The 8905-nt window shown below is 50.6% G+C and overlaps 1 protein-coding gene across 1 annotated transcript in view; it reads left to right on the plus strand.

Moving 5' to 3' along the window:
- GPR56 (G protein-coupled receptor 56) overlaps positions 1-8677 on the plus strand; it is a 40193-nt gene extending 31516 nt beyond the window's left edge. The window contains exons 9-15 of the mRNA XM_006863622.1: positions 142-187; positions 387-490; positions 1238-1356; positions 4844-5112; positions 6075-6183; positions 7084-7352; positions 8544-8677. Coding sequence (XP_006863684.1) covers positions 142-187; positions 387-490; positions 1238-1356; positions 4844-5112; positions 6075-6183; positions 7084-7352; positions 8544-8677 — 1050 coding nt within the window. The remainder of the gene's footprint in view (positions 1-141; positions 188-386; positions 491-1237; positions 1357-4843; positions 5113-6074; positions 6184-7083; positions 7353-8543) is intronic.
- The last annotated feature ends 228 nt before the right edge of the window (positions 8678-8905 follow it).

An 8905-nucleotide genomic window follows, 5' to 3' on the forward strand; every position in this document is an offset into this window, starting at 1 on the left:
ATGCTCCTTTTTATCCCTCTCTTCTACCTTACTTATTCTTAATAAAACATTGCCTGGCTGAGTCTAGGTTTCCCCTGCTTGGGCCTTTACAAAAGGTTGGAGTGTAATGGGATCCGTGTTCTTTCTTTCTTGTCCGTACAGAAGAATGTGACGCTACAGTGTGTATTCTGGGTTGAAGACCCAACATGTGAGTACAGACGGTTCTGGGCTGGGCAAGTCTCTGGAAGAGAAAGAGGATCATTAAGGGTGGGAGTGAGGTAATCAGGGGAAACGTCCTGGAAGAAGGTGGGCTTTGAAGAGAAAATGGGGGCTAATTAGAGGGTCTGCATTTAGGGGTGTTATAAGGTCCTTGGGGACTTATTTAGAGCTGCATGCTGTCCCCTCAGTGAGCAGCCCAGGGAGTTGGAGTGATGCTGGGTGTGAGACCCTCAGGAGAGAGACCCAGACATCCTGCTTCTGCAACCACCTGACCTACTTCGCGGTGCTGATGGTGAGTGGAGCCCTCCCACCCTTAGCCACACCACAGCCCACTTCCTGTTCTGTACCAGGCACTTTTCACACATGATGGAATTTATCCCTTAGAACAACTCCCCCGGTAGTCCTTATTGTTCAGAGAGGGTAAACCATTTACTCAGAATCACACCGCTTGTAAGGGCAAAATCTGATCTGGGTAACTCTTGCTCTGTATCTCCAGATTTTGTTGTGCATTTGGTGTGCATCTTGGGAACAGGATAAAGATGCAGATTACAGACCTGACCTACAAGATTGCAGTGGGGTCTGGAGTGTAACTCTAATGAGCTCTGGAGGGGACACTTAGGCCCAACATAGAGACCCCGAGGTGGGCTCCAGGATCATAAAAGATTTGTGTCCCAGGTTCATGCTCCCAGAATCTTAGGATTCCAGCATCTGAGGGACTCTCTAGGGCCATTCATTCTCCCTGTGAGTGTCACCTGAATGTCCCTGGGGGTAGAGAACTTACTTCCTCAGAGGAAATCGAGTCATATGTTGAATGCTTATTATAGAAAAAGGTGAATGGCAGGACAGCAGAGGGGTCGGGCTAGAGAGCTCTTGACCTTTGTGGGTGAGGTACCTGGTGAGAGCTCCAGCCCAGAAAGCTTCACCTGTGGGAAGCACATTGCGTGTGAGGGCAGGATGCTGGCTCGTAGACTTCCATTGGGGCAGACCCTCAGTGTTGCCTGGGGACACTGAGGCCAGCCCTGCCTGCTATCTGGCCCAGGTCTCCTCTGTCGAGGTGGACGCCGTGCACAAGCATTACCTGACCCTCCTGTCCTACGTGGGCTGTGTCATCTCTGCTCTGGCCTGTGTCCTCACCATCACCGCCTACCTCTGCTCCAGGTAGGACCTGGAAGGGGTGAGGAGAGGGGAGGGGGACACTCCATTCCAGGCCTCCACAGCCAGAAAGACCTGCCCCAAGGCTTGCCACCCCCAACCCTGAGGGCTCCTGAGGGTCCCATCGCCTCCTTGTATGTATGGTGTTTGAACAGAGCAGCATTTACATTTTCAATCAAATTGCCAACATTTAAATATTGGGAGAGTTCACCTAAAACTCACGATTTTTGTCTTTAAATCATCAGTTGTGAAACCATTGGGTCCTAGTACCAATAGACTGGTGAAGATAAGGCTAACAGTTATGCTAGTGCTTTACAATATTGTCTCAGGTTCATCCACACAGCAACCCTGCAAGGGAGACTCAGAGAGGCTAAGTGGCTTGTCTGAGGTCGCACAGCAAGGAAGTGGCAGAGTTAGGCCTCGAAACACAGCAGACCGGCTTCAGATCCCCAGGTCACAGCTGTTAGAGCACAGTCTTGCCAGTTCTTTTAAGCCAGCACTCCTTGGTGACTGTTTTGAGACCTGTTCCCTGCGGGCATTGGAGTTTGATCCCCCATGAAGCTCTGTCATCCCAGTCCTAGTTAATTCCCTGGGGGAGAAGGACCCCTTTATAAACTTAATGAAGGTTGACCCAAGGCTGGCCATGGTGGGGGTTCTGGATTGTCTGTTCTTGGCTTGGTCTAAATTGAGGTCCACCCGCAGCCAGGCTCTGGGACTGTCAGGGTAGAGGGGAGTCACCTTTAGTTCTGTGATCATCCAGAGTGCCCTGACTGCCTTTGACATTTGGGGAGGGGGAACTGTGTGTATGCATACTGTGTGCGCATATATGTGTACGTGTGCCTGTGTTATGGGTGTCTACATGCAATGGGGTAGGAGTAGGTGATGTGGTTGTCCATTTGATGGACTCAGCAGAAGCCTGGGGTGGGGATGGAATCCCGAACACCTACTGATTGATCACAAGCGTGCCATAGGACATGGGACAGGAGCCCTTAGGAACTGAGGTGTTCCCCTCACTCCAGCTCTGGGGGGAAGGCATCAATGCTTCCACCTCATGGATGAGGAAGCCAAGAGTCCGAGGGAAAAGGCCAGCCAAGGTGATGCACTGCTGAAAGAGCAGGGTGGGATGGGAAGCCAGGATGCTGGGATCTGCCTGCCGCCAACTGTCTGCAGGCAGAGCACCATTCAGGGCGTGGGAAGCTGTGGAGGAAAGCTGGCCGTGCCCTGGAGGGCATGCAGAGCCAGACTTACAGACAGATTCACTGACCCCCAGACAGATATGCAAAACGCCACTGAATCCTCCAAAATAGCAAAAAGTCCAAACTCTTTGCCTTCCAATCTTGGCAGGAGAAAAACCCTTGAACAACACAGAAGTTAGGGGAGTGGAACCCCATGCTCCTCCCAAACTTCACCCTAACAATAACATAAACAGTCAATTAACACTTATTTTGTATATGTGTTATATGCTGTATTTTTATAATAACATAATCTAGAGAAAAGAAAATGTTCGTAAGAGAACGCTAAGGGAAAGGACAGAGCTGTCCTGTGTTTATCGACACTCTAAGTTTTACGTCATCTGTTTACAAGTGAACCGGCTTCACCTTGACTAGGCTGAGGAGCAGGAGGCTTGGTCTTTATGTCTCAGGGGTGGCTTTTGTTGTTAAATGCCATCGAGTCAGTTCCGACTCATAGCGACCCCACAGAGGGTTTCAGAGGAGTGGTTAGTAGGATTGAACTGCCACCCTGGTGGTTAGTAGTCTGATGCTTACCATACAGTGCCACACCAGGACTCCTGTCTCCAGAGTGCATAGGTAGAAGAGGTGGGAAAAATGGACAGGGGCAGGCATGCTCAGTGTAAATTTACAGAAATGCCTCATAATTTGTCTGGCTCTTTGGCTTTTTCATTTCTAAAAACTGTTTCTGTATAGTATCAATTACGGTGCCCCGGTTGAAGAAGGGTCCAATATATTTAATGAAAAAAATCCACGTGCAAGTGGATCAGAGTGGTTCAAACTCATGAAGTTCAGGCATCATTTGCATCTGCCTACTGTACTGTCGTGGAACGAGAGATATCATTGCTGATGTCCGATGGATCTTGGCTGAAAGCAGAGAATATCAGAAGGATGTTTACCTGTGCTTTATTGACTACGCAGAGGCCTTCGATTGTGTGGATCATGACAAGCTATGGACAACATTGAGAAGTATGAGTATTCCAGAACACTTCATTGTACTTCTAAGAAATCTGTACCTAGACCAAGAAGCAGTTGTTCGAACAGAACATGGGAACACTGAATGTTTTAAAATTGGGAAAGGTGTGAGACAGGGTTGTATTCTTTCACCATACTTATTCAACCTGTGTGCTGAGCAAATAATACGAGAAGCTGGGTTCTATGAAGAAAAACGTGGCATCAGGATTGGAGGAAGACTCATTAACAACCTGCGATATGCAGATGATACAACCTTGATCGCTGAAAGTGAAGAGGACTTGAAACATTTACTTATGAAGATTAAAGAGCACAGCCTTCGATATGGATTACATCTCAATGTCAAGAAAACAAAAATCCTCACCACTGGACCAATAAACAACATTCTTATCAATGGAGAAAAGATTGAAGTTGTCAAGGATCATTCTTCTTGGATCAACTATCAACACTCGCAGAAGTAGCAGTCAAGAGATCAGACGACATATTGCACTGGGCAAATCTGCTGCACAGGAACTTTTTAAAGTGTTGAAGAGCAGAGATGTCAGCTTGAGGACTAGGGTGCGCCTGACCCAGGCCATTGTGTTTTCAATAGCCTCATATGGATGCGAAAGCTGGACAGTGAATAAGGAAGATTGTAGAAGAATTGATGCCTTTGAGTTGTGGTGTTGGAGGAGAATACTGAAAGTGCCATGGACTGCCAAAAGAACCAATAGATCTGTTTTGGAAGAAGTGCAGCCAGAGTGCTCCTTGGAGGCTAGGATGGCTAAGCTTCGTTTCTCCTACTTTGGACATATTGTCCGGAGGAAACAATCGTTGGAGAAGGATGTCATGCTGGGTAGGGTGGAGGGTCAGAGAAGAAGAGGAAGACCCCCAACGAGATGGATCAGCCAGGTGGCATCATTGATGGACTCAGGTGTGGCGGCGGTAGTGAGGTTGGCCCAGGATCGAACATTGTTTCGTTCTGCTGTGCATGGGGTCGCTATGAGTCGGTTCCGACTCGATGGCACCTGACAACAACAACAACTGTGGTGACTGTTTGCCTTCCTCACGTGACTTGATGCAGGCCTGTGCCAAGCCTGTGGTGCTGGGCACGCAGTAGGTGCACAGGGACAAGTGAGGAGCAGACTGGCTGTTGTCATGAGAATAGGAGAGTGTGTGTGCTTGTGTGTGTATGAGAGAGAGAAAGCAGTCTGGATAGGCTTCCTGGAGGAGGAGGAGAAGTGGGCACACCCCCACCATCCCCCGCCTTCCCACACTGACCCATCAGAGTGGCCTGTTTCCCTCTCACACAGGAGGAAGCCTCGAGACTACACCATCAAGGTGCACATGAACTTGCTGCTGGCCATCTTCCTGTTGAACGTGAGCTTCCTCCTCAGTGAACCCGTGGCCCTGACAGAATCCAAGGTGGGCTGCCAGGCCAGTGCCATCCTCCTACACTTCTCCCTGCTCGCCTGCCTCACCTGGATGGGTCTCGAGGGCTACAATCTCTACCGACTTGTGGTTGAGGTCTTCGGCACCTACGTCCCTGGCTACATGCTGAAGCTGAGTCTCGTGGGTTGGGGTAAGTCGTGAGGGTGGGCCTGGGTCTCCTCCTGGCTCAGGAGAGATGTTGTTGGGCCTCAGCAAACCTGCCTCTGCCACTGGCTTCTGGCACCATTCAGACACCTGTTTCCATTTCTCCACCTACCTCTCTGAATGGCCCCTCTGTTGCCTTCATCCCGTCACTCCCTCATTCTTGGGGGTCCTTCTCTTTGGTTGGGTCAATGTTCCTTTTAGGAAGGTGAGGCAGTGGGCTCTCTCCCCAAGAAACACGCACATCATTCCTTCTGTTCAAAACGGTTTTCAGGCAGGATGGCCCTATATGGATATATGGCAAGTTGTGCACTGTTCAAAGGCACACAGCTATGGATGAATGGAGCTGAAATTCAATCTCCTCCATTCACCCCATTTACCCAGAGTGGCAGTGCTACTGCCTGTGCGTTCCCCGGAACCTCAGGTAACAAACTCCCCATGACTTTGGCCATATTCTTGGCCAACAGCACATTGGCTGCTCTCTTGTCAGAGTCCCAGAAACTCACACCACAAGTCCTACTGGATGTTTCATGCACTCCTCAACCTCGCCTGCTCCTGCCCGCATCTTCCATGTCCTTCTGCATTTCTCATTCATCCTCTGCTTTGTTAACTCCATCCATTCATGTGACGCCATTCAGTACCAGGCCTGGGTGCTGGCTGTGGGTGACCCACCTCAGGGACAAGGTCTAGTCCCAGCCAGACAAGCCCTGGGGGCAGAACTCTGGATGCCCCCCTTCCACTCACTCCCACTCACCAGTGCCCTGTCTTCTTTCCTCTCCCCTCACTACTCCAGCCTCTCAGGGGGGAACTCAGGCTCTTCCTCTGAGGGGCCCAGATGGTGAGGGGTGGGTTACCTAGGGGACTGGGCTGGCTCTGGGAGGAAGCCTCTGGGCAGAGGGAAGGGAGGACCTGGTAGGTGGGAAGTGACACTTCAGGATTTGTCATCTTCAGGGTTCCCCATCTTCCTGGTGACATTGGTGGCCCTGGTGGACGTGAACAACTATGGCCTCATCATCCTGGCTGTGCACAGGACTCCAGAGAGAGTCATCTACCCCTCCATGTGAGTGGCCGTGTGGGTTGGTGGGGGAATGCAGGCCTCAGGATACAAAGGGTGGAGAGTAGCCCTGGGTCCAGGCCATACGAGGAAACTCTGGGTTCTGGGGTTGCTGGCCGGGTTGTGGCTGGAGCACAGGGCTGAGGGTCAGGGAGGGTGCAGGCAGGTCTGGCTCTGCCACTCACTCACTGAGTGATCTTGGGCAGGTCCTGGCCTCTGTTTTCTCATGTGTGACTAGGGTATGGCTTCGAGCATGTGAAGCTTACTGTGCTCCACAGATGGGAAGACTTAGACCCAGAGAAGCCTGGGATCCCCTCCTCCCCCACTGAGGGGCTGTGGTGAAGACTGGACTAGAAGCTGGGCTCTTGGGTCTCAGGCTGAAAAGGATTTCTTTCTGCTAGCTCAGCACTTTGAAAATTTTAGACCTGCACATCCTGACCCCATGGTTTTTTGTCTTAATCTTATACCAGTTATATTATTTTTATGTTATGTTTTTTTTTTTATCATCTGGTTTGTTAGATTAAATACATTAAAAAAATTCTTTATCAACACTATAAATAGAAAACAAGCCTCACTTGTCATAAACAGCAACAAAGGCAGAGACAGTGGCAAACCTAGCTATTAAATTACACTTGATCACTTGTTGGAAAGGGAGACTAGCAAGTGTTAAAGGCATTAAAGACACATTAGCGCTAAACTGAGATTTCCAGCTCACCAGCCACGAAACCCTATATAGGGTCGCTATGAGTCAGAATTGATTAGATAACACTTAACAACAACAACAAAGGGAAGGACCAAAAGAGAAATGAGAAGGGAGTAACTCCTCTGTTCGCTGTAGGGCACACCCCTGGTGTAGGACGCTGTGACGGCCAGGCCATGAATTCAGCCCTCACACCTTGCCCACAGGTGCTGGATCCGGGACTCCTTGGTCAGCTGCATCACCAATCTGGGCCTCTTCGGTTTGATATTTCTCTTCAACACGGTCATGTTGGGCACCATGGTAGTGCAGATCCTACGGCTGCGCCCTCACGCCCAGAAATGGCCCCATGTGCTGACGCTGCTGGGCCTGAGCCTGGTCCTAGGCTTGCCTTGGGCCCTGGTGTTCTTCTCCTTTGCCTCCGGCACCTTCCAGATTGTTGTCCTCTACCTCTTCAGTATCATCACTTCCTTCCAAGGTAGGTGTGGAGAAGACCCCACACCATTGCCCAAGCAGGGTGCCCATGCACAGAGCATGGAAGAGAAGACCTGAGGGTTCCTTCCTCAATCTTTCCATCCATAAAATGGGGCATCCAGACCACAATCAACAAGTGTTTATTGAGCACCTACAATATACTAGAAGGACCTCTGGTAGCGTAGTGGGTATAAGTTGGGCTGTTAACCTCAAGGTCAGCAATTTGAAACTACCAGCCATTCTGCTGGAGAAAGACGAAGCTTTCTGCTTGCTTAAAGATTTGCAGCCTCAGAAACCCTACACAAGGTTGCTAAGAGTGCACACCACCACTATGTACTAGAGTCTTGGTGTGGTGCTGTGGGTTAATGCGCTGGACTGCAAAGTTAGTTTGAACTGCAAGATCCGCAGTTCAAGCTCACCAGTTGCTCCTTGGAAACACTACAGGGTTGTTATGAGTTGGAACTGACTCGATGCACTTAACAACAACAACTCTATACAAGTGTTATGCTAAGCTCTGTATCTATATTCATGAGGCGGCCAAGTGAGGATCCTACTCCTGTGGAGCTCATGTTTGTGGGAAGGATAGTGAACCAGCAAGCTGGCAACTACCAGCGGCAATTCCAGAGAGCAGGACAATAGCAGGCAGTGTCAGTGCTGGGGCTCCGGAGGGGCCAGGGAGGCATCTGCAGAGGAGCCATTTGAAGGAGTCCCTTCAAGTTCATATGTGTGTCACGAGGCAGGTGGTTTAATCTTTGAGTCTTGGTTTTCTCTTACAAGAAATGAAAAGGACTTCACACAGCCAACATTTACTGGGCCATGAACAAATCAGTAGTATTATATTGGGGAGAGGAGCAAAATGGGTGGGCTCTGGACTCCTTCCTGGCTCTGCCATTTTCTGCTCAGGCAAGCCCCGTGGCCGCCCTGGGTCTCAGTCTTTTCGTTTGTAAAATGGACTAATTGTGACCTCATAGGACCCTTGAGAGACTAAAGGGAGAGGATGTGTGCCAAGGACTTAGCACAATGCTTGGCACATAGTGTGTGGCATTCATTACACATCACACAGGTGCCTGGGAGCCTGTGTGGGCAGAAGGGTGAGGGAGGGGAGGGAGGCAGAGCTCAGTCAAGGTAGCTCTGGGAGGGAGGAGGAAGGGTGGGCTGGGCTGCCTCTGACTCTGAACTCCCTCTGCTGCCCCAGGCTTCCTCATCTTCCTCTGGTACTGGTCCATGCGGCTGCAGGCCCGCGGTGGTGGTTCCTCTTCCCTGAAAAGCAGCTCAGACAGTGCCCGGCTTCCCATCAGCTCTGGCAGCACCTCATCTGGCCGCATCTAAGCCACCAGCCCACCTGCCTGGCTCTACACCACAGCCCGTGGTCCCCACAGCTGGCCCAGCCCTTGGCTGGCCAGCTCTGGGACTTCAGAAGGTCCCCAAGGACTTCGGAGGGATGAGGCTGTTGCCATGGTGATAAGATTTCTAGGCTGTGCTTTCTGAATGGATCTTGGGGATGACTTGGCTCTGGCTCCAGCTCCCAATGGAATGCGTAGTCCCACTGGCTATGGG

Source organism: Chrysochloris asiatica, unplaced genomic scaffold (assembly GCF_000296735.1).
Source record: "Chrysochloris asiatica unplaced genomic scaffold, ChrAsi1.0 scaffold00055, whole genome shotgun sequence".
Lineage (NCBI taxonomy): Eukaryota > Metazoa > Chordata > Mammalia > Afrosoricida > Chrysochloridae > Chrysochloris > Chrysochloris asiatica.